Raw genomic sequence first — 23,388 nt, forward strand, 5'->3', positions numbered from 1 at the left:
ACTCAACTGATTTTTTTAGTACAGTTAAGATGTTTTTGAAGATATATTTTCACATTTTTGACAGTTAACAGTGGAGCTGATACAGGCAACTGTTTCTGCATAGTGTCTTCTCTGTTTTCAACTCTATTACAGTATCCGAGTGGAAGTCCTTATTAGCCAATTAGCTATTAGAGAGTATGTGTGGACGGGGCGAATAAGCTTGACCAATCAGACGATCGTAACGCTAACGAATCAGCTGTCTGTTGTAGGGTGACTGGAATGTTGAGTTTAGAAAATTGAACGCGGGAAGATGGAGCCGAGGAGGTTTCGAGGCGAATCAGAAATCGACCGAACTTTTGATGCAGTGTATGTTCAGGGCAGTTGGGTGAGGGCAACAGTGCAATATATATGTACATATATACAGTATAATATATATCGTGCACTGGGTAAGAAAATCTTCTGTGACTGCGGTCGGAAATTAAGAGCCAGGTTATTGCAGGATTAACGTTTGTTGCTTAAGTGTGGGTAAGAGAAAGGTACGTAATTTGGGTAACCAGGCTTCAGGAATGATTTTTTTCTCTGGTAACTAGAGTACATAATATGCGATATTATTGTATAACTTGAGGGCACTTGGCTTGAGCGGAGACGTAGCTCAGGAGTTTATCAGAGGGGCGAAAGCTTGGCTTGTATTCCTGATATGCTAAACTTAGTGGTGCGCTGAAGGTTTTGATGATCTTGCCAACATCAGATTGTTTTCCAAACTAAAAATCACTTTGTCGCCCCTTCTTATTATCGCACTGATTGTATGGTATATGTTGAGTACACAGCTTGAGTATATGTGGCCCTCAGCAGTGCGACCTACCTGGTCTTCTGTTAGTATAGGCGAGTTTGTCAGTGGCAGTGATACGAAGGTGGAGGAGTGCATTTTACTGCTGCTGTGTTCAGAAGAGCCTAATAAGTCTACAGAAGGAAACATTTAGAAACATAAACTCGAATGCCGACAAGAGCCATTTACCTCTCTTTGACAATGGTTTGGCTGTGAGACCTTAAAAAAGTGTGGTTGGCGGTTTCCCAAGATAAGGAAAGCGATATGCCTGTCCCATGCATGCTTAAACTGAAAATGTAGGTTATGGTCTCTTGTTCTAGCAGCTTACATTCATACTCGGCTAGTCAGATTGTTGCCAGATATATGCTAAATTTTATTAGAATTTTTTTTAAATTTACTTTTATTTAAATGCACTGATGTACGTAATTTTATTTAAGGATGATGATAGTGGTCTTTTTCTACTTAAGGTATCGGTCTTTAATAGGAAATGGAGATCACAGTGGAAACGGTCTTTGGCACAAAGGAAAATGCTGTACAGGATTTTCCCAGTCAAGTCATTGTTTGTCTTTTCACAAAAGTAGAATAACTTCAACTAAAATAACACAAGAAAAAATTACACTAACTTTGTCAGATAATGCCTGTATCACGGACGAGAAGTTACCTGAGGCAGAAAATACCACATTGGCAGACTGCAAGCTGAAAATGAAGACTCGGTATGTTCATGAGAAGTTAAATCAGGGTGCAAACGATACAATCTTTCAACAAGATTTTGTAAATCAGAGTAATCTGGATTCTGGATTCCAAGATCTCCTGGAGACATCCAACAGAAGACAGGAACAAAACTCTCCAATTTATACTCCGGGAGAGAACACCTGTAATACAAGTGTCACTACGTTCCTTGAAGACGATGGGAAGCAACAACTATTATGTAAAGCTTGTCAAAATCTTCAAAACAAAGTCAGGAAATACAAGTCTGCTGGAGTGAAAGTATTTAAAATCTTTGGTAGTGCTTATCTTTTTTTCCCCCCTCTATTTTTTACTTATTCTAATTTACTACCAACCCAAATATATGTCTGATAAATGATCTGTCAGTGTGACGCAAGTTTGCCAAGGCAGGTAAAAGCCACAAGTGTTAGAGGTCACCTATTCTTGACATACAGACATACATACATACATACAGACATACATACATACATACATACATACATACATAACAACTGCATAGCTAAACTTGTCATAAAGAGCAAAACACGGGGATTGGGGGGGGTCCTGAATTTTTAAATATAATACATGAAGCAGGTGACAAAAAAGACAGGAATCTAACCTAGAATGATAGGATGTAGCTAGGGAAGTTGTGAAAAGTCAGCTTGCATCTATAGCAAAACTCGTGTATCTAGTATATTTCATTTTTAATAAAAAATATTTAGTAAATTAGGCAAAATACATATTCTAAATATAAACTTTTGTGCATTGACATCAAAGTGATTATTCTCCTTGCACTCGGGGCACAAAGCACACACTTCACTTGGTTTTATGTGACCCTGATGCATTTCACCAAAAGTGTTGCAAATTTGTCTGCAACAACTCAGTGTTGAGATTCAATTACTGTAGGCTTTCACTTGCTTCCAGTTGAGGTAATTTTGATCTAATATCTTCCTTGTTGAATATAGACCCCAACCACTGGTGTTGTGACTACTGGATGTTAAACAGAATTCGACATAAAGACAACACAGACAGATTAAAAAGCATAAGGTACATTAAAAAAAAAAAATATATTATGGGCATAAAAGTTAAGTCATTGTAATTGGTCAAAGCATTAACCCTATTTTTGTTGATTAAATACCATGCTTCATATGTATTTCAGGAAGCATTCATAAATAATTAAGTCTTCAGGCATTCTAATGTGGGTGGGAGGATATTCCTAATGCTGTATTTCAATTATGAAAGTGTTACATTCAGCAAGAAAAGTGGAACAGCATCATTGTGGTTTTGTTGGCACCATATGTATAATAATATGTCCTTTAATGTGTTTCAACTATACTTACAATAAATTACTTGACAATATTTAAATACCAACAACATGAGTGATTACCTGGCTTTTACCCCAGTAGTTTTTATTTTTTTTCTATATATTTGTTTCTTAATAGGAACTTGAAGAAAACGCTAAAGACCCTGATAGCACTTAGACTCGACCATCTCAAAAGGACTGAACAAGCTTCTTTGAAATGTATCCGACCCCACTCATTTCTGCAGAGGTAGGTATAAACAGAAAGCTTGCGAGCAGGGCCCTCTCCACCAAATGTATCGGTTTGTCCTAGTCTGTCAATTCTTGTCTTGTCATATCCCTTGAATTTATGTATTGTATTAAGCGCTGCGTAAACTGTTGGCGCTGTATAAATAAAAGATGATAATAATAATAATAATGCTGTTGACAGAGATTGCTGGCTGAACCAGTTATCCATCTCTGAAAATGGATGTCCCAACGACCTTTAAGATGCCTGTTCTAGACGGCCCCAGTGAGATCAGTGATTAATATAACATCTTATGTATTATCTCCCTAATGTGGTGAAAGCTTAGGTTTAGTAAGTCCTACTTTATGTGGAAACTGGAATTAACGGCATATGTGTAGCAATTCTTATATTGGGGAGAAATAAGAAGACATTAGAGTACTTGTTTTGAACCACCTGATCCCACGCTGTGAATTATGTTCGTCACAAGTTAGTAGACTATTCGATCTTGATAATTGCATTGATTTAAATTATGTACATTGGGAAAATATCTTCTGTTTAGAAATCTTCGCTTATGCAAAAGGACACACCATAGACACTGCAATTCAAAACCACAGCGGAAGAGCAAGTCTAGGTTGAGATCGAAAGGAAAGACAGACAAAAATGGAGTGGAACAAAATGCAAAAGCAAAAAAACATTATTTCCTTGGAGACAGTTCAAGCCAGGAGGAGGATGATTACGATTTACACAGACATGTGAAAGTACACAAAGGGAAAGGCAGAGATGGAAATCAGAAACTAGTGAATCAAGGTAACACCACTCGCTCTCTGGCTGGAACTCAATTTTTAGAGACCACTTCAACAAGAAAGAATTGGTTGCTTCGATCTGAGGTGTCTTCACAAAAGAACATTGTTCCAATCTTCTCACTCGATGTGGATGAAAGTGGAGTGGATTCTGATGACTCTTTTCACATAGAACCAATACCAAATGCCACAGGAGTTATTGAGAATGATCCAACTCTTTTCTCATGGGGAAATGAAAGTTTCCGTGACATGCTAGCAGAACTGAATTCAGGTCGCTTATGTAGCACAATTGTTAAAGAGGACTAATATGCTCCAACCCCAAAAGCTTAAAAATGCAGCAATACTTCGTTTTGCATCGATTTGTTCAATATTACATTTTATTATCTTCTACCTACCTTTCAGCAAGTTGTTGGTTAACGGGGTTTAAATGTTGTCCGGTTGCTCTGCAGCTATTTTAATTGATAAAACTGGTGGCGAATGTTTGAAATTTTGGGATGGATCCCTTTTGTTTTTAGATCCTGCATTATTGTTGCCAGTTTCTACCCAGTAACATAGATACAACAGCAAAACTAATATAAGTTACATTCTTATTACAAAAGCACAGCCCTATGCATATTATCATTAAAGTGGCATCTGTGGTAAGTCACTTAAAACAACACAAGTGACAATTTACAATTTGTTTATGTACTTTGTTGTCCTACTAAAAACGACTGAAAATTTCTTTGAAAATAAAAAGTAAAGGTAGCATAGAAGGGAGCAGTCTGGCCCTCCAGAAAAGATATAGGGTGTTACTGTAAACAGAGGCTGTTACCAAGCATGATTGTTCCCCCCCCCTCGCCAGGGCATGTAACTATCACTATATGTTTTGTTTGTGAATTTACACTTAACCCCGTAAAGGCTAATTATGGCTATACATACATGGTTAAAATTTCATAAATATGTTCTCTTTAGGGCATGAAATATCCATGTCAAAAAAAGGTTAACATCTCAGGACAATTTCAGATTCTTACAAAGTTTTTATTTGAGTACACACATAGGGTTTTATTCATTAGACCAGTAGGAAATGTTTTGGTTAATTCACTGTATACGATGAAGGATATTCTCAGGTAACTGGCAATTGTAAGAAGGGTTATGCTGGCTCTGCATTATTCACAGCTCGTTCTGTTACACTTAAGAAATTTCACTGCTTTAACTATGCCTTACACAGGGTAACAATCAGGGCCAGGCTCGGCCGTGGAATTGCACACGAGCCGCTGGGGCCCTATTTAACCCCTTCAGTCCCAGGGGTTTTTGGTACCTCACGTCCCGGAACAATTTTGCCATTTTTGCGGTATGTTGGTTCAGCGATTATTCTCCTTTCCTGCGAATAGTGTACCCATGAGAGATCTTTCTTTGGCTATCACTTAGATAATTAGCAGAGAAATTTAGTAAAAACTAGTGAAAATGTGGAAAAAAAACAGTAATTTTTTTTTTATCAATTCAGGTGTCCTGATTTCAGAAATACCTAGTTTATATCGAATTTCCATACTTTCCCAGCACTTCTAGGTAACATCCTATAAGGTGTACATTATTCATAGAATTTTTACATTCGGTATGATGGGATTGCAACTCTACTTTTAAACAAATAAACCAAAAATACCCACAAAAGTATATACACTGCTCAAAATAATAAAGGGAGCACTTAACCCCTTCCGTACCGGGACGTACCTGGTACTTCCTGGTTAACAGTCACCGGTAGACCGGGACGTACCAGGTACGTCTCCTCCAAAAAACGCCCCCACATCACCACAATCGCGGTGATCGTGGGGGCGCTGCTGCTGCTGTCTGCCCAGGACTCCTGGGCAGACAGCACAGCCTGTCTAAGCCCGCCCCCAAGCCTACGATCACTCCCACGGAGTGATTTTGTAGGCAGAAACAGCGATTGCAGAAAAATCTGCAATCGCGGTTTCAGCTGCCACAGGCAGCTTCAGGGAAGGGGGGGGTGTTGAATGGGTCCCCACACAAGTGTGGGGACCTGATCCAACACCCCCCTGCTGCCTGATCGCTCCATGAGAGCGTCAGTGCAGCGTTAACCCCTTCAATGCCGCGATCGCGGCATTCAATGCCGCGATCGCGGCATTGAAGGGGTTAATTGCCGTTTTGTAGGGGGCTCTGCTGCTGGTGGTCTGCCTGGAAGCCCAGGCAGACCAGCAACAGCAAAAACGACCCCCCAGAAGTCCTCTGATCAGTCCTGTAGGACTGATCAGAGAGACTCCTCCCCTACAATCTCCAGTCTATTGGAGATTGTGTCCCAGCTGCCAGAGGCAGCTTCAGGGACAGGGAGACAGGGTTCTTTGGTCTCCACATGAGTGTGGAGACCAGCCCCCCCACCCCCTCCCTTGCTCAGTTAACCCCTACCCCCCCCTCTTCCTCAATTAACCCCTTCAATGCTGCGATTGTGTATGACCCCCCATCGCAGCATTGCAGGGGTTAATATTAGTCCCCACAAGCTTGTGGGGACTAAATATCAGTCAATGCTGTGCTTCAATGGAGCATCAGCATTGAAAGAGTTAAAAAAAATTAAAAAATAATAATAATAAAGAAAAATAAAAAAAAATAAAAAATAAATAAATAAATAAATAATTAATAAAATAATAATAATAAAAAAAAATAACAGCACTGACCTGAAAGTCCAGGGTGCTTCCAGGTCAAATGCTGGGCTGGGCTGATCAGATCGCTCCTGGCCAATAGGAGTGATCGGATCATTATGGCAGCCCATGGATGACCCTGCTCTACAAAGAGAGAGGGGTCATCTAGGTTAATTATGAAAAAACACAAATTATTAATTAATAAAAAAATCATAATTATTACCTGATCACTTGTCGGTGACATTTTAAGTCGCTGATTATTGATCGGTCTCCCTGATTGATGTCAGCGGCCTAAACCTGTCACTTACAAGTAATCTGATAAAAAAAAATATTTAAAAAAATGTAAATGCACATGTTCCAGTTTTGCCCTCATAGCTTCCTCAAAAAATGCATGAACCATGCATGTGAGGCCTTGTTGGAATCATGGGATGTTGGTGAACAAAATGTGGTGTTTTCTTCCACTGTTGCACTTATGCTGTGCAAGAAATTCAGTGCAACATTGAAATGTATGCGTTAAAAATGCAATAAAATAATTTCCCTGTGAAGTTTGGCAGACATCAGTGAAGAAATGGCTGGCTGAAAACTGTCAAAACTACCCTAGTTGAACACCTTGACTTGTCTACTGTTCATAAATATATACTTTTATGGGGTAATTTACAGTGGGGGGCTTCCAAAATGTCCCAAATGGGATATGGGCTCAGCAAACCAATTTCTGAAAATTCCAAATTTGAAAACTAAAATGCGCATGTTCCAGTTTTGCCCTCATAGCTTCCTCAAAAAATGCATGAACCATGCATGTGAGGCCTTGTTGGAACCGGGGGATGTTGGTGAACACAATTTTTTGTTCTGCAGTTGCACATATTCTATACAAAATATAATATAAAATCTAAAGCAACATTGCAACATATGCAAAAAAACCAAAAAAATATAAAAATACCTCAAAATTTGGCAGCAATTGGCGATAAAATCCCTGTTTGAAAAGTGTCAAAATGACCCTAGTTGTACACCTTGACTTATCTACTGTTCATAAACATAATTTTGGGGGGATAATCAGTATCTGTGACAACTATTGCAGTTATTAGACTACCATGCCAAATTTGAAAAAAATTACATTTCAAAAACGTAATGCATGCCTTGCAATATTTGCCCTATACTGGTCAAAATAGATAAAAATCCTGGCCATGTTGGGTGGTTTCCAAATCAGGACAACTTAATGAATATATTTGGGATAATTTTTTCCCATTGGTTCAATGTGTGTACAATTTGTATGTATACAAAACTGTAAAAAAATGCTTTTTTTTCATTTTTTCCCCACTTTTTCCAGTTTATTTCAAACAAAACAATGTACTACCCATTTGAAATATGGTTTCAAATGAAAGCCCTACTTGTGCTGAAAAAAACAATATATGATTTGTGTGGGTGCACCAATTGATAAGAGAGAAATTACAGTTGAAGAAAGACATGGCAAAAACACAAAAACGGCTCTGGTCCTTTAGCGACACGTTAGTATCAAAATCCCGGTCCTGAAGGGGTTAAACAACACAATGTAACTCACACTTCTGTGAAATCACACTGTCCACTCAGGAAGCAACTCTGATGGACAATCAATTTCACATGCTGTTGTGCAAATGGAACAGACAACAGGTGGAAATTATAGGCAATTAGCAAGACACCCCCAATAAAGGAGTGGTTCTGCAGGTGGTGACCACAGACCACTTCTCAGTTACTATGCTTCCTGGCTGATGTTTTGGTCACTTTTGAATGCTGGCAGTGTTTTTACTCTAGTGGTAGCATGAGACGGAGTCTACAAACCACACAAGTGGCTCAGGTAGTGCGGCTCATCCAGGATGGCACATCAATGCGAGCTGTGGCAAGAAGGTTTGTTGTGTCTGTCAGCGTAGTGTCCAGAACATGGAGGTGCTACCAGGAGACAGGCCAGTACATCAGGAGACGTGGAAGAGGCTGTAGGAGGGCAACAACCCAGCAGCAGGACCGCTACCTCCGCCTTTGTGCAAAGAGGAGCACTGCCAGATGGTTCATCGTTGTCTGATTCAGATGAAGAGGTACGTGTTCTTCTTGGTGTACCGCGGTTGTTTTTCCCTTATGTTCCTACTACGGCAGACGCGTCTGAGGTGGCCCATTTTTCCGCAATGGTGACAAGGTTGGTCCTTAAATCGACAGGTTTTGGAGTCATGGTCTGTATTGCCACACCGGTAGCAGGCTGATTTGGTTTGGGGTGGAGATCTGTATTTCCAGTTGGATGCAGCAGAAGTGACTGCTGCTCTGAAAACCTCCTCTTTCACTCCTTCTTTGTGAACCTGATGGTTTAATGCCTCAGTATCCCTGACAGCCATTTTCATGACTGATGCAATCTCAATCGCCCGTGTAAGGGTGAGTCCTTGTTTAGTCAGAAGTTTCTTTTGAATGGTTTCACTATTCAGTCCCAGGACAAACTTGTCCCTAAGAGCTATGGGTAGGTACTCCCCAAATGAACAGGTGGAGGCCAGTTTGCGAATGGCCACCACATAGGCCTTAATATCTTCCCCAGATTGCTGCTGCTGCTGATAAAAGTGAAATCTTTCTGCAATTTCCAGAGGTTTTGGCTGGAAATGATCCTCTAGTAGTTTTAGTAATTCCACTAATGTTTTGCTTGCTGGTTTCTCAGGAAACAGAAGGTCTCTTACAGTGTCATATGTTTTAACTCCCACCACTGTCAGGAATACAGCTACCTGCCTTTCAGGTGGTATGGTGTTTGCACTGAAGTAATGTTGTAATCTTTCAGTCCAGGAACTCCAGGAGGTCTGCTCTCCATCAAACTCACATAATGTGCCTATCAGTGCCATGATCTTATTGGGCTATCTGTGGATGGCAGTGTGTAATGATTACAATACCTCTTGTTATTTTCTAGTTCAGGCTGAGTAGGGCCTTTGTAAACCCCATCCTCGTCGCCACTGTTGTAATCCTATGTCCTCCGGATATAATACCAGTAGTTTAATACAACCTTGCTTTATTGCTGAACATTACTGAATAATCAGGATATTAATGCTGACACAAATATAAGAGTATCATACCATGCTGCATCACTGCTTAACACTCACTAGCTTACAAAATGGCCACTGTGCTCTCTGACCTGTGAGGTATTACAGAGGCGGAGCCACTAGTTAAAGTGAGAGGGACAGTGAGATGCAGTATCCTACAATCCAGGCATAACAGTGTGTTTGGGTATCGGTGTGGCAGAGCCTATCCTGGTGTGTGTGTGTCTGGGTGTCGGCATAGCAGAGCCTGTCCTGGTGTATGTGTGGGGGGTGGCGGTATGGCAGAGCCCGTCCTGGTGTGTGTGTCGGCGTGGCAGAGCCCGTCCTGGTGTGTGTGTCGGCGTGGCAGAGCCCGTCCTGGTGTGTGTGTGTTTAGGAGTTTTTCTTTTTCTGGCTGCTATTGGGGTCCAACTCCCAGCATTTAAAAAAAAAATAAAAAAATCTTTGAGTGTAGAAACAGCGATGCACATTCATACTTAACCTTGTAAGTGCCAAACTAAATGAAAAAAACAGGCATATGTGGTGTTTCCAAAAACAGAACAAATACCTAAATACACTTTTGGTGGGTTTTTTTGCCCCATTTGCACTGGTTATATATAGTTTTTATAGGCGAAACTGAAAATATTTCCTTTTTTTCCCCTAATTTCCCCCCACATGTTTAGATATTTGTCATTTTTTGAAAGCAAATTTTTGGATGAAACGTGTTGTGCCATTTTTATCCTGACTTTCATCCCGTTTTTTTTCTGATTTTTTTTCTCACTGGAGCTATTTCCTTGGTGGGGAAAATACCACCCATGCTGATGAGGATTGAGCAACCTTTATTTGCTCTCACAAATGGGAGTCCTTTTTCTTTTCTTTAAAGCCTATCCCATTACCACAGTGTACACTAGGTCTTGTATCATTTGTCTCTACATATCCACTCTGAAAACCTGTAACCTAAGTATATATCAGAAGAAGCCAAACCCACAAGAACATCAACATACTGCACTATTTTTCGTTTCTTCTTCATTTTACATATCTCCATCCCCTGGTTATATTGAAAGACCCTCACAGCCATCATACCCTTAGGTGTGACTGCCACACCTACCCCAAAGATTCTACCTTGAAGCCAGATATGAGAGATTCCTGGCACATTTTGTGTTGCTGCCTACACCTCTGCTGAACCATTTTTTTGTAATGGTAAAAAGGAACCCCAGTTCTGAAGCGGTTAATAACTTTGGCTACATTCCTTCTGGCCCCATTGAGTTTACTTTATAAAGGAAGTAGTTCTACTTCAGTTGCCTAAACTCACATTTCAACTGACTCAGTCCCTTTTCTTCATTTTCATCTGTAAAACAGAACACATTCATTAAGACAGTCAGTTGGAACTTTATCCTCTTCATTACCTTCCTTTAACAAACTTGTTTTACTTCCCTTTTGTCGTTTTACATGGATTTGTGAAAGACCGGTCTTGTCAAACCAACCAATTAGCATTCTATGAAATTAGTAAAGAAAATAGACCTGGGTGGCTGTAGATGTGATTTATCTGAACTTTGCTAAGGCATTTGATACGGTTCCACTTAAAAGGTTACTCTACAAATTAACAGAAGTAGGCTAAAAACTGGCTAAAAGATAGGATGCAGAGAGTTGTTTTGAATGGATGTTTCTCAGCCTGTACGCAAGTATTAGGTGGAGTGCCTCAGGGGTCTGCTCTCGGTCCTCTTTTTTCTTTATTTATAATCTCCCATGGTGCATTGAGAGCCATGTCACAGTTTTTGCTGATGACACAAAATTAGGGGAGGGTAATTCAGACTAATCTTAATGTTTCTTTTTTGCAGGAAGATTTACACAGAGTTGGGGACTGGGCATGCAAATGGCAGATGAGGTTCAATAAAGAGAAATGCAAAGTTATGCATTATGGTAAAAAATAAAAACGCAACCTATTCTTTAAATGGAATATCCTTGAGGAAAACTACCTATGGGAACTATTTTAGAAAGGCATGACATACATGTGAGAACAACATTACTATTTAGAGCTTCTTGATCCAAGGAGAAATTCAATTGCCTCTTGGAGTCAAGAAGGATTTTTTCCCCCCTGATGGCAGAATTCGAAGTAGCTCAATTAGGTTTTTTTTTGCCTTCTTTTGGATCAAGGTTAGGTAGAAGGATTGAACTTGATAGTTCATAAGGTTGTAAAAAGACCTATCTAAAAAATCATTTAATATCTTGCTTTGCCTTTTTCTATCTTATAGATCTCTCACCTTTTTTATATATAAAATTACTGTGGTATGCTGCAGAAATGGCTAAAAAACATTTTTAATGAGAAGCTTAATACAATTTTCTGGTGCCTTAAATGTTGAAATAATCTCACTTCTCCTGGACTCAATTTACACTGCTCTAGTTTGACTCCTTTACAGATATTCTAATTTAAAGAAAAAATGTCTAAAATCTAAAACTTGTTTTTATGTGATGTGTGACTTCTATTAATGATGATCACTAGATCCCAAACTTTCACCTACAGGAATATCTGATAACAAATCTTCATTTGTGAACACTAAATCAAATATGGCCTCATTACAGGTTGGCTCCTATTTTACAGCTATACCCCACATCAATGTACACAATGGGCCCAGAGCACATATATAAAACGAAAATATACTTAAAGTGAAACACTACCTTTTCTCACTTATCAATGCATGTACTGCACTGTAATAGTCAGGTCATTTCCACCATAAAAAGCTCAAAAGAAGGAACTGAGATGCTGGCAACATGTGTCCGTTGTCACAAAGCAAGCCTACGTAAACAGGGGAATGGTTGTGCTTAAATTATGTCCTTAAATTGTGGTATGCCTGTACTTGTTTTAAGGATAACTCCAGTAGAAAGTTTGAAAGGTGAAGTACAGATATTCTAATATCATTTTAACTATTTCCTAACTATTTTACTAACTCAATTAGTAAAATATCTAGCCGTTTTACTAGTCCAGGGGGTCTAATAATAACGACACAAGTTACTGTACAATTACCAAATTGTAGTGTAAACCAAACTGACTATGTTTGCCTCACTAACTTGTGTTAGACTAGACCTCATGCCATCTTTCACACATAGGCCACCCTCCCCACTCCCATTCCATGTCTTTTTTCTATATAAAGAGTCTCCTGTTCCAATCATTTTTCTCATTATACCAAGTCTCAGTAACAGCCACTAAATCTACATTCTCTGTTGCTGCTACTGTTACAAGTTAATGATCTTATTCCCTAAACCGCGAGCATTGTCCTTGTTCTGGGGTGGGGATACCTCCTAGCAATTTTAAAGTGGGTCATAGGCGTCTCCCTCCCCATTACCTGTACTAGCCAAGCCCCCAGATCCATCCACCTGGGAACTAAAATGCCTTCTCTTTCCATACCATTTTATAAGCACTAAGAAGGTTCTGGTCAACATGGATTTGTCTATTCAGGAGGTAGCTCAGCATGCTTGAAGGGCAGGCTGTAAATATGTGTCACAGTAACCAAGCCTACCAACTTGATAGTGTATTTTTGCTATACTTTTAACACTAATTCAAGCTTAATATAAAGGTGCAATTCACACACATTTTAGTCCTTCAACAGAAAACAAAACTATTTGTAAAACAGCCCTATTTTATATTTTTTCGTTATTGTCCACAGAAAGCACAGCATTAAGAAACATAAGATTAAAATACAATTAAAAGGCATTTCACTGAACATAAAGCTGTCAATCTACAGGACAGAAACACTGTTAATAAAATAAAATTGGGATGACAGTTTTGCACTGCATGCAAATTACCATCAAAAAAATGCTTCATAAAAAAACAAAACCCCAAAACTGTAAAACAAGTTAAAGATAATATACAAAGATGTGAAGACCCACATTGTTAGGGGACTGCTGTGTAAATGATTAAGAAATGAAAAACATTTTCAGTCTGCCTACTTATCTTCCTCATCATTAGCACGGTAGATGGCCTGGTTTCGCCTTTTAATCTTCATAGCACTACGGCCACATTCATCACTTAACCGCTTTAATGATTTATCTGGGCATTTACCTTCCCCCTCAGTCTGGCTGCTTTCAGATCGGTCTAACTCATCATTTGTGGAATCCATTGCATCATCTGAAGAAACAGCCATTGAATCAGGTAACACCCGAATCTGGGAAAAATTGACCGAGAGATCAGAGGAATGTTCTGGAGAAGGTTCCATTGACGGTGCTGATGCATCCTCCTCTTCCTCATCATAGTCCAAAGTTATCTCATCTGGGTTAATGGAAGAAGATAAAATAGAAGTGTCTGTGCTGTATTCGCTGGGATCTTCTATTGAACCAGTGCTGTCAACATCATTCTCTTCTGGTGCCTCAAAGTCTCCACTTTCATCCTCCTGCCGGATTCTTGCATTAATGTCAATAAGCCCCAGGTGAGCACAGAACTCAGTGGTCTGTGGGTTTATCATATGGGAAGCCACCCTCTTGTGCTGTGGATTGTTTGGATCATAACAAGGTGTGGTCATACTGAAATTGCAAGGGATACAAAGATCTTGGCCAAGGTCATCGAGAACCTCCTTCCTGATTTCTGCAGTGGCGCTAAAATCCCACCTAGGATAACATAACATAAATGAACACTTTAAATTGCAGTGAACAGTATTGTGGATTTTGAGATTATCCAGAATGTTTTTTTCTCCTTTGATATTCTGCAGCTGAAGTATCTGAATTTCCACCACACAAGCATGCATCTATTTTTCAACATCTAACATCAAGAGCAGAACAACTCCAGAATACATATGACTTACTTGGGATGGAGACCATTGTTCTCAGGCATGTTCCATGTTTTAGAAGTGACATTAAGAAGATCCTTGGTGCTCTTTAGAACCGCCAACCATTCAAGATCATATTCCAGACACTCAGGCTTACTGGGGTCATGTTCTACATCTACTATCTATTAAGAAGAAGACGAAAAATCACATCAGTTACAGTAAATGCCCTATCAACATACAAAGTAGAAAAATATTTACTCACCTGCAAAAACTCCCGATGTGGAAGGCATTTATCAAGAGCTAAGAATTTGGTTGCTTTGGGTAGCTGTCCTGTGGTTTGCTATAAAAGAGAAAATATGTACATGTCTACACAACCACACAGAAAAAAAAAAGAATGGGTGAGGCTTTTTACTACGGTTTATAGCTCCCTTCTTTGTTCAAAAAGACCTGCAGTTAAAAAACGCTTCAATTTTTTTCCCTTTAATTTATGTTTCACCCCCATCACCACACCGCCCACAGTATTCTAACATAACTAGACATTGATAGCATAACTGTTTACCTGGTGCTGCATAAAGGCAGCAAATTTGACATGTAGATGGGCAGAGAACCAGTACGATGGTTGAAGGTGACAAAGAAGTTCAAAGGCTGCTGGACTCCCCAAAGTGTTCTCCTCTACTTCTTTTTGGAAGAAGTCTTTCTTCTTGAGTAGCTGTTTCTTGTTCCCATAGTAGTAAATACTACGAGGCCAGTCATGTGACATAAATACGTCAATGGGTTCTCTTAACTGTTAGTAGAAGATGAGTACAAATTATATTCCGAAAGCTGGACACACAAACACTGGACACAGGCAACAGTATACTGGATGTAGGAAGAATTCTGTTTTAGAATAAACAAATTGGAAGGAGTATCCCAAAGTATTCACTTGCCTTAGCCTCGGGAGACACTACAGTTGCATGAACTGTTGGGATACCCCATTTACAAAACCAGGGGGATTAATACTGTCCCTATTGGTATCCTTTTACAGGAAGGCTTTCCAGAAAATGTTTGGAGTGTGTCTGTGGGAATTTGTACACATTCAGCCAAAGGTATTCAATCATGTTGTGTAGCAGGCCGTCTGAGACCAATTTGTCAGATACACATCTATTTAGCTAGCACACTAACATTTAAACACATCCCAATATCTGTCCAAAACTGAAAAGCGATTGGTTTGACTGGCCACAAATACATATTTATCTCTAGTGCAAAAACCTACCTGTTTAAGCTTAAAGACTTCTATGTTCCTCACATGGTAGGCACTTCTGATTGTTTCCTTACTGTAAGGAGGGTGTTCAAAATGGCCTGGAAACAGAATACAGGAAACTCTAAATACAACCTAGCCTGAAAAAGTATCATAGTGCAGCACATTTGCAGGGGTTTAAAAAATAATAGATTTACCTTTTCTGTAATCATGGGATTTAAATATTCCAGAGATTCCTCCAATTCTTACCCCACGGTATTTTACAATTCCAGCATAACCTAAAACAAGATACACTAAGTAAATCAAATAAACATGCCTTTTTATGATCATGCTCAACAACTACTGATGTCTAGGTGGTTCTAGCACTTTAAGGCCAGTGGCTGCCAGATGACATACGTGTGGCTGGATATGTGCGACTGCACGCTTCGTTTTTATGCCCGCATAGTATTTGGTCAGGCATATCCAACCACATGCCGCGGTAAATCAGTGTGTAGTGTTGTCGGCCACAAGCCCACCTGGAATTTACCTGATGTGCTAGACAGCCAGTCCAGGCCTGCCGTGCATACATTTTCTATAATAATAAGAAAGTCACAATAAAAATAATAATTTGTAAAATGAGCACTGTCCTGTGGCCTTCAAAACCCACAAACAAAGGTGCTCAAAAGGGATGCTGCTTCTGGTGTAAGTACCATTGAAACACTACTCCCATATATCCAAATGTGGGTTGATACTAAAAACATATATAGTGTGTGTGTGTGTGTGTGTGTGTGTGTAAATGCCCCTATACTAAACAAGCACATGAAACATGTATGTCCTCACCCAAGTAGTATATATTAGGTGCCACCCAGCCCCCATATGGAAGCTCTTGAAGATAGTTTGAAGCCTCATGATTCCCTCCAATAAATATGGTGAGTACTGGGGCCTTTTTCTCACCAGAATAGTACCTGAGAGTTCAAGATGAAAAAGTACATTATAAAAACATAATAATTTGTTCATGTCTGCCTACCATATTTCATGATCATTTGGGTAACTTAAAAAAAAAACAAAACAAAAAAAACTTAGCACTAGGGCTGCAACTAACGATTATTTTCATAAATCGATTAGTTGGCCGATTATTTTTATCGATTAATCGATAAAAAAATGTAAATTTTTCATTTATTTTAAACAATTTAATAAACAAATGAGGTTGAATACAAACAGCAGAATAACAAAAAAAAAAAACCTTTGATAGAATGCATTTCTTGTCTTTATGTCTCAACCAGCCCCCCCCAATTTATGCATTTGAGGTTGCCACGCTGCCTCCCAGACATGCCACTCTACCCCAACATATGCCACTGTGGCCCCTGATATGCCTTATACACCCTGATACACCACTCCGTCCTCCCCAAACATGCCACACTGCCCTCCCCACATATGCCTTATATACCCTATATGCCTTATACCCCCAGATACGTCGCTCCGTCCTCCCCAGATGCCTTATACCCCCCAGATATCTCATAGTCCTCTCACAGACCCGTTCGCATCACACGGATACCATACTTTTATAAATAAGTACTGGGTTAATCTTCACTGCCCCCAGGATTTAGATTCCCCTTAGTTTGCCCCCCTTTACCTCTAACTGCACCTTAAGTTAACTTTATTAAATTAATTAAATGAACCCTCAGTCCTCATTAAATTAACCCTAAACACCCCATTAACCATAACTACCCCTACATACCCCATCAACCACAACTGCCCCAAATTAACCCTAAACACCCCATTAACCACAGCTGCCCCTAAATTAACCCTAAACTGCCCATAAATTAACCCCCACCTCCCCTAACTTTCGGCAACCCAAATATTAATTTTATACTTAGTTAGACGAGTGTCACAAACGTGGTTCTAGGAGAAGGAAGGGGCGGGGCCAGTTGTCACAGTGATTACAGGGAGGGACTGGTAAGTAGGAACTGCTGCCATGAGTCACTGAAACGGATTATATAATCAGAGGTATTTTTCAGAGCGTTTGTTCTGAAAAATCCCTCATTTTATAATCGATAAAAATCGATTCAACTAATCGATAATGAAATTCGTTAGCAACGATTTTCATTATCGATTATCATCGATTTTATGGATTAGTTGTTGCAGCCCTACTTAGCACTAATTATCCCCAGCCTTTCCCTCTAAGATATGTATCCAAGCACATGCAGCTTGCTATGTGCATTATTAGAAAATCCTTCCTTTCACCTTATATGGAATATAACAAACACTAAAATACTGTATGCAATGTTCTCTTACTTGTAAAAGGTCTGCATCTGGCGGTACTTCGGAGGCACTGCCATGCATTTCATGTCCCCCTCATTTCTTACTGCTTGGAAGTCTCCGCAACAAAGCAACAGATCTACTTTTGTGTTCTCCTTCTTCTCTAGATACTTAATTGTTTCATAGATCTTATCTAGCTCACCATGGCAACACCCTTCAACTGCAATCTTCATTGTGGTACTTTTGGTAATTTACGGTGGAAATTAAATTACATATCCTTATACTTCCATCTGTAGAAGAAGAACAAGGTTTAAACACAGGACAAACCATAAAATTCACCAGCAGAGTTACGTCTCCGGGTTTCCTGGAAGGAAGCAGGGGCATTAACCAACTTTTAAAGCTGAGAATATCTGCTGACAAAATCCTATTCTTTATTCCCAGGACCAAACTTCTTTCCAGTCCTATGAGCTCTATGACCAATGTTCCATCTAATTTTTCTTAGGTGGCGTGCGCAGAAAATTTCTCTTGTGCAAAAATTTTTCCACAGCCAAAATTACGTGCGCACAATATCCGCACCACATAAAGCATCAAAAAAATATATATATTTTTTTATTGGGAAAAACTGTTGTGCGCACAATTTTTGGACGGGTGCGCTCTCTAAAAATGCTATGTGCGCGCGCACAAGCGCACAGCTTAGAGGGAACACTGTCTATGACCCAAATGATTTGGTCTGCAACAGGATAGAAATTATTGTTGGAGCAAGCCAAACGGCATGTGATTTAATTAAATTAGGAGAATGGTCGAGAGTCAGTGACAACAGAAGAGAGGAACTTTTGGAATAATTATTTCTGATGACTTAAAGGTAAGCAGACAATGCAATAAAGTCCTTCAAAATGCAAGCAAGGTGCTGGTTTGTATAGCTAGAGGCTAGAAAAAAGAAGGTGGACCTGTCACTTTGGTGAGCTCTTACCAGAGATCTGTAGAGTATTGTGTATAGACATTTTGGAGTGAGTTCAGAAAGGGGCTACCAAAATGATGAATGTTTACAGGATACAAGTTATCAGGAAAGACTAAAAGTACTCATTACGCACAGCTTGGAGGAAGGAAGAGAAGTAGAATGTATGTAAACACATAAATGGCTTTAACAAAGTACAGGAGGGAAGTTTATTTCAAAGGACAAAAAAAAAATGTTAGCACAAGATGTTATGGGCTAAAGATTTGAGGTTTAGATGTAACGTAAGAAAGTTTTACTTTACAGAGGTGGAGGATAGGTAGATGGAACGTTGTCCCATCAGAAGTGGTTAAGGCTAATACAATGAGGAAATTGAAAAATGCAAGTTTTATGTTTGTATGATTTCAAAACGTAGCTGTCATGCGCTAGAATGTGAGTTAGTATTACTCAGTGTGTACAAGAAGCATATTGTGGAACAGTCTCTGCTTTCAGTGGAAGCAGCCAGGAAAGGCATTAAAAGAAACATTGGTCAGGTTGTCTAATAAATAAAGAATACCAGAACTATGCACTAAAATAGACTAAACAGGCCAGAAGTGCTTCTCTAACCTGCTGAAACTATGATCTCAGGCATGCTGCCATTCAGCATCACAATAGATGCTATAACTCTTGTCCTGCTAATAGTTTGGTGGAGAATATAACACAATAAGAAAAACAATACTTCTTCACTTAATGTTATTGCACAGCACTAATGACACAAGTGTTTACATAACTTCCTGAGGGGAAAAAAAACACAGCCTTACTCAGAGATTTATCAGTTCGGGTAATTGGCTTACAATGTATTTGACAATAACAAAAAAAAAAGCATAAAAGGAAGCGAACCTTCAAAAGAAACGTCAGATAAAAGCCAATATGTTTTAGATCCAAGTTCCGTTATGTAAACACCAAACTATTCGACACCATGAGAGCTGTTTCTCTAGTCATCGCCAGCTCCCCAACACGTTTTGTACAGCTATAGTTACAGCTTTCACTTACCCTGTCAGCTATAAACATTTTACCAAACTTCAGAGTGCGTGAGGGAAAAATACCAAAAATATACGCACTTACCTATAGATCCAGGGACCATAAAGAAAATGTACGTTACAATTCCAAAATTATCTCCAACAGGCGGATACACACGCACTTCCGTATTAGTCGAGCGTATTTGACGCAGTCGTTATTCAAACAGGAAGTTGTCTAGGCTACGTCCTGAGGTCACACACAAAACGCGCACCATTAGTGGCCCCTGCCTTGGTTGCAGCTTGCGCTTGATGTTTACATATAAGTAGTTTATCACATAGACGCATATACTGGTACACGTTAACGTATCCGTCATACGTTCTACACTTTGTTGGAATAAATAAGGCATTATCCTTTCAGTAGTGGTCAGTGGCGTAACAGCGGAAATAGGGTTGTATGTTGCGATTTGGAACGCAGAGTTCTGAGTACCTACGTACAGCTTCTGCGCATGCGTAGTTACTGGTGGTCCGCCGCTTATTTCCTGCGTTTACATCTTTGACAGTGGGACAGTAAGTGCCATAACATGATGATATTTGTGGCATAGGGTATATGTAGATGGTGGAGAAATGCTACATTTATTGGACGTTTTAGCACTCAATGACAGTGTTGATAAGGTCCCCCAGGGTACAGACAAGAAATGCGGGCAGAATAGAATTATTCTGGAAGGGTGGCAGTGGAGGGCATTAGCTTACCCTGATGTAAACGTCGATGGTATTTCGTTTTCTATATAGTAAACGCGGAGCATCAATGCAATATTTGGGAGCAGCAAAATCTATTTTGATTCAGCAATAGTGAATGGGCAATACATACAAAGATCGGTTCTTGCATATAGTTCTAAAGGTGGGAGAAAAGGCGTACAAATTAATGGAATGTCTTGTGCTGAATACTCTGTATCTGCATATAGGACCAGTGTTGGTCTATATATCCCGTAATGTCACTTCTTAGCACGTATGCACACTCTTGTGAATGTGCAGTGCAATTCACCTCCAATGCTTATGTATATAGTAATATTTGCAATATAAAGCCATTATTTTAAATAAATTCTGTATACATTAACCCCTTAATGAAAAGACTGTTTCTTTCTCGTAGTACGTTTTGGGACAATGGCTCTTTTAACATTTTTCTGTGTTGCTGTTTAGCTGTAGTTTTCTCATTTTGTGCTCCCACACACACATCATATATTGTTTGTTTTTTTCAGGACAAACAGGGCTTTCTTTAGATACTATTATTTTTATAATATCATCTAATTTACTAGAACAAACATGATAAAATATAGTGATTTTTTTTTTTTTAACTTTCTCACTTTTTTTTTGAAAAATATTTTACTCATCTGCAAAAACTAATGGGAAAAACCTGCTAAATAGATTCTACTATTTGTCTTGAGTTTAGAAATACCCAATGTTTTTATGTTTTTTTGCTTTTTTCTGCATGTTATGGGGCAATAAGTACCAGTAGCGTTTTGCTATTTCAAAACCATTTTGTCCCCAAAGCTGATCATTCTGCCCCATGTGCTATTTCAGGTATCTTTGATGCCACTCTTCCCCAGGTATGCCACTGTGCTCCCTGATATGCCTTATACCCCCTGATACACCACTCCGTCCTCCCCTGATGTGCCACACTGCCTCCCAGACATGCCACACTGCCCTCCCCACGTATGCCTTATATACCCTATATGCCTTTATACCTCCAGATATGTCACTCTGTCCTCCCCAGACATGCCTTATACCCCCCAGATATTTCATAGTCCCCTCATAGAGGCACAGATCCGTTCACATCACACTGACACAATACTTTTATAAATAAGTACTGGGTTAATCTTCACTGCCCCCAGGATTTAGATTCCCCTTAGTTTGCCCCCTTTACCTCTAACTGCACCTTAAGTTAACCTTATTAAATTAATTAAATTAACCCTCAGTCCTCAGCATTAAATTAATCCTGAAGATAAGATCCCATCAACCACAACTGCCCCTAAATTAGCCCTAAAGACCCCATCAACCACAACTGCCCCTAAATTAACCATAAAGACCCCATCAACCACAACTGCCCCTAAATTAACCCTAAACACCCCATCAACCACAACTGCCCCTAACTTAACCCTAAACACCCCATTAACTATAACTGCCCCTAACTTAACCCTAAACACCCCATTAACTATAACTGCCCCTAAATTAACCCTAAACACCCCATTAACTATAACTGCCCCTAAATTAACCCCCACCTTCCCTAACTTTCAGCAGCCCAAATATTAATTTTATACTCACAGTTAGATGAGTTCCTGAGCCATGTGGATGCTATAGGAAATGTTTGCTCTGAAAAAAACCCTCATTTTACTATCGATAAAAATCGATTCAACTAATCGATAATGAAATTAGTTGGCAATGATTTTCATTATCGATTTTATCGATAAGTTGTTGCAGCCCTACAAACAACACCCCAATATGTGTTCAGCAGCATCTCCTAAACGCAGTGATACCCCACATGCATGGGTTTGTTAGGTTGTTCGGGGACTAAAAGGCTCTTTTTTTGAGTGGTGTGCATTTTTCAAATTGGAATTTTGACATGTTAAAAATTCTGCCCACATATCCTATTTCGGGTATCTTTGAAGCCGGCCAATGCAATTTACCCCATTTATGCTGGTATTTTAACCCTTTCCATGCACTAATTCTACCACCAGCCTTTATCAAACTTTATGGTCTTCCATGCGGGAAGACGTCATCTTGTGAATGGTGGCAACATCATTTACTTGATGGCACTTGTAGTTGCTCTTCGGATATCGAGGCATGTCAGCAACACCGATTATGTGATTGGTATATGACCAAACATGGCACTGTGCATTATGGCCAAAAACCTCCACTTTGGTCTCTTCTGCCCAAAGGACATTGTTCCAGAAGTCTTGAGGTCTATTTAGATGCAACTTTGCAAACCTAAGCCTTGTTGCCATGTGTTTTTTTTTCTTCTGGCAACCCTTCCAAACAAACCATACTTGTTCAGTCTTTTTGTATTGTCATGAACTTTAACATCTGACATGCTAGCTGAGGTTTTGCAATTTCTCTTAGCATTGCGTGATCTGACCATGGGGTGAATTTGCTGGGACATTCTCTCCTGGGAAAACTGACAATTGTCTTGAATGTTTTCCACTTTTGAATAATCTTTATCAATGTAGAATGCTAGACATTATATTGTTTGGAATTGCCTTTATACCGCTTCCCAGGTTGATGGGCAGCAACAATTCCTTCTCTAAGATCATTGCTGTTGCTTTTCCTCCTTGGCATTGTTTTGAACACACACCTGAATGCTCCAGACCAGCAAACAGGTTCAACTTTGGCTCTTATAGAGGTGGTCACACTTGATGATGATCGATTTATCAAGAATATTTGGTTAGTGGCACTTGTCAAAGTTGTAATCACATGACACATGACTGTGTGTGTGTATATATATATATATATATATATATATATATATATATATATATATTTCCTGCTTGGAGTCTGTAGTGGATTTAGAACAAATCATTAATTTGTTTCAGAATTAGAAATATAGTGCATTCAAGTATATATAGTGTATTCAAGTATGTGTGTGTGTATATATATATATATATATATATATATATATATATATATATATATATATATATATATCTCTATATATATATATAAACAAAGATTTTGTAC

General features: G+C 39.2%; 3 protein-coding genes across 4 annotated transcripts in view; 2 read left to right on the forward strand and 1 right to left on the reverse strand.

The window, feature by feature from the left end:
- Window positions 1-178: 178 nt before the first annotated feature.
- Window positions 179-4,613, forward strand: LOC128501775 (uncharacterized). The gene is made up of 5 exons (XM_053471382.1): window positions 179-345; window positions 1,273-1,808; window positions 2,476-2,557; window positions 2,953-3,060; window positions 3,596-4,613. The coding sequence occupies exons 1-5, from the start codon at window positions 290-292 to the stop codon at window positions 4,140-4,142; spliced, it is 1,329 nt and encodes a 442-aa protein (XP_053327357.1). The 5' UTR covers window positions 179-289; the 3' UTR covers window positions 4,143-4,613.
- Window positions 4,614-13,111: 8,498 nt separating this feature from the next.
- On the reverse strand, window positions 13,112-19,857 carry DBR1 (debranching RNA lariats 1). Its single transcript, XM_053470929.1, has 9 exons — window positions 19,766-19,857; window positions 17,746-17,999; window positions 16,291-16,415; window positions 15,669-15,749; window positions 15,487-15,572; window positions 14,794-15,018; window positions 14,497-14,574; window positions 14,271-14,416; window positions 13,112-14,076 (listed from the first exon to the last, which is right to left on the reverse strand). The coding sequence occupies exons 2-9, from the start codon at window positions 17,940-17,942 to the stop codon at window positions 13,419-13,421; spliced, it is 1,596 nt and encodes a 531-aa protein (XP_053326904.1). The 5' UTR covers window positions 17,943-17,999; window positions 19,766-19,857; the 3' UTR covers window positions 13,112-13,418.
- A 328-nt stretch (window positions 19,858-20,185) lies between these two features.
- VPS8 (VPS8 subunit of CORVET complex) overlaps window positions 20,186-23,388 on the forward strand; it is a 76,385-nt gene continuing 73,182 nt past the window's right edge. For both annotated transcript variants that reach the window (XM_053470974.1, XM_053470975.1), the window contains exon 1: window positions 20,186-20,226. In XM_053470974.1, the coding sequence (XP_053326949.1) occupies window position 20,226 (1 nt within the window). In that variant the 5' untranslated portion in view covers window positions 20,186-20,225. The remainder of the gene's footprint in view (window positions 20,227-23,388) is intronic.

Source organism: Spea bombifrons, chromosome 7 (assembly GCF_027358695.1).
Source record: "Spea bombifrons isolate aSpeBom1 chromosome 7, aSpeBom1.2.pri, whole genome shotgun sequence".
Lineage (NCBI taxonomy): Eukaryota > Metazoa > Chordata > Amphibia > Anura > Pelobatidae > Spea > Spea bombifrons.

What these genes read in the sequence shown, in the direction of transcription:
- LOC128501775 (XM_053471382.1), top strand. Translation starts at nt 290, where the DNA reads ATGGAGCCGAGGAGGTTTCGAGGCGAATCAGAAATCGACCGAACTTTT. An exon ending in GACCGAACTTTTGATGCAGT is followed by an intron (nt 346 to 1,272) that starts GTATGTTCAGGG and finishes TTTCTACTTAAG; the next exon opens with GTATCGGTCTTTAATAGGAA. An exon ending in GAAAGTATTTAAAATCTTTG is followed by an intron (nt 1,809 to 2,475) that starts GTAGTGCTTATC and finishes TGTTGAATATAG; the next exon opens with ACCCCAACCACTGGTGTTGT.
- DBR1 (XM_053470929.1), bottom strand. Translation starts at nt 17,942, where the DNA reads ATGAAGATTGCAGTTGAAGGGTGTTGCCATGGTGAGCTAGATAAGATC. An exon ending in CACATCGGGAGTTTTTGCAG is followed by an intron (nt 14,417 to 14,496) that starts GTGAGTAAATAT and finishes TCTTCTTAATAG; the next exon opens with ATAGTAGATGTAGAACATGA. An exon ending in AACAATGGTCTCCATCCCAA is followed by an intron (nt 14,077 to 14,270) that starts GTAAGTCATATG and finishes ATGTTATCCTAG; the next exon opens with GTGGGATTTTAGCGCCACTG.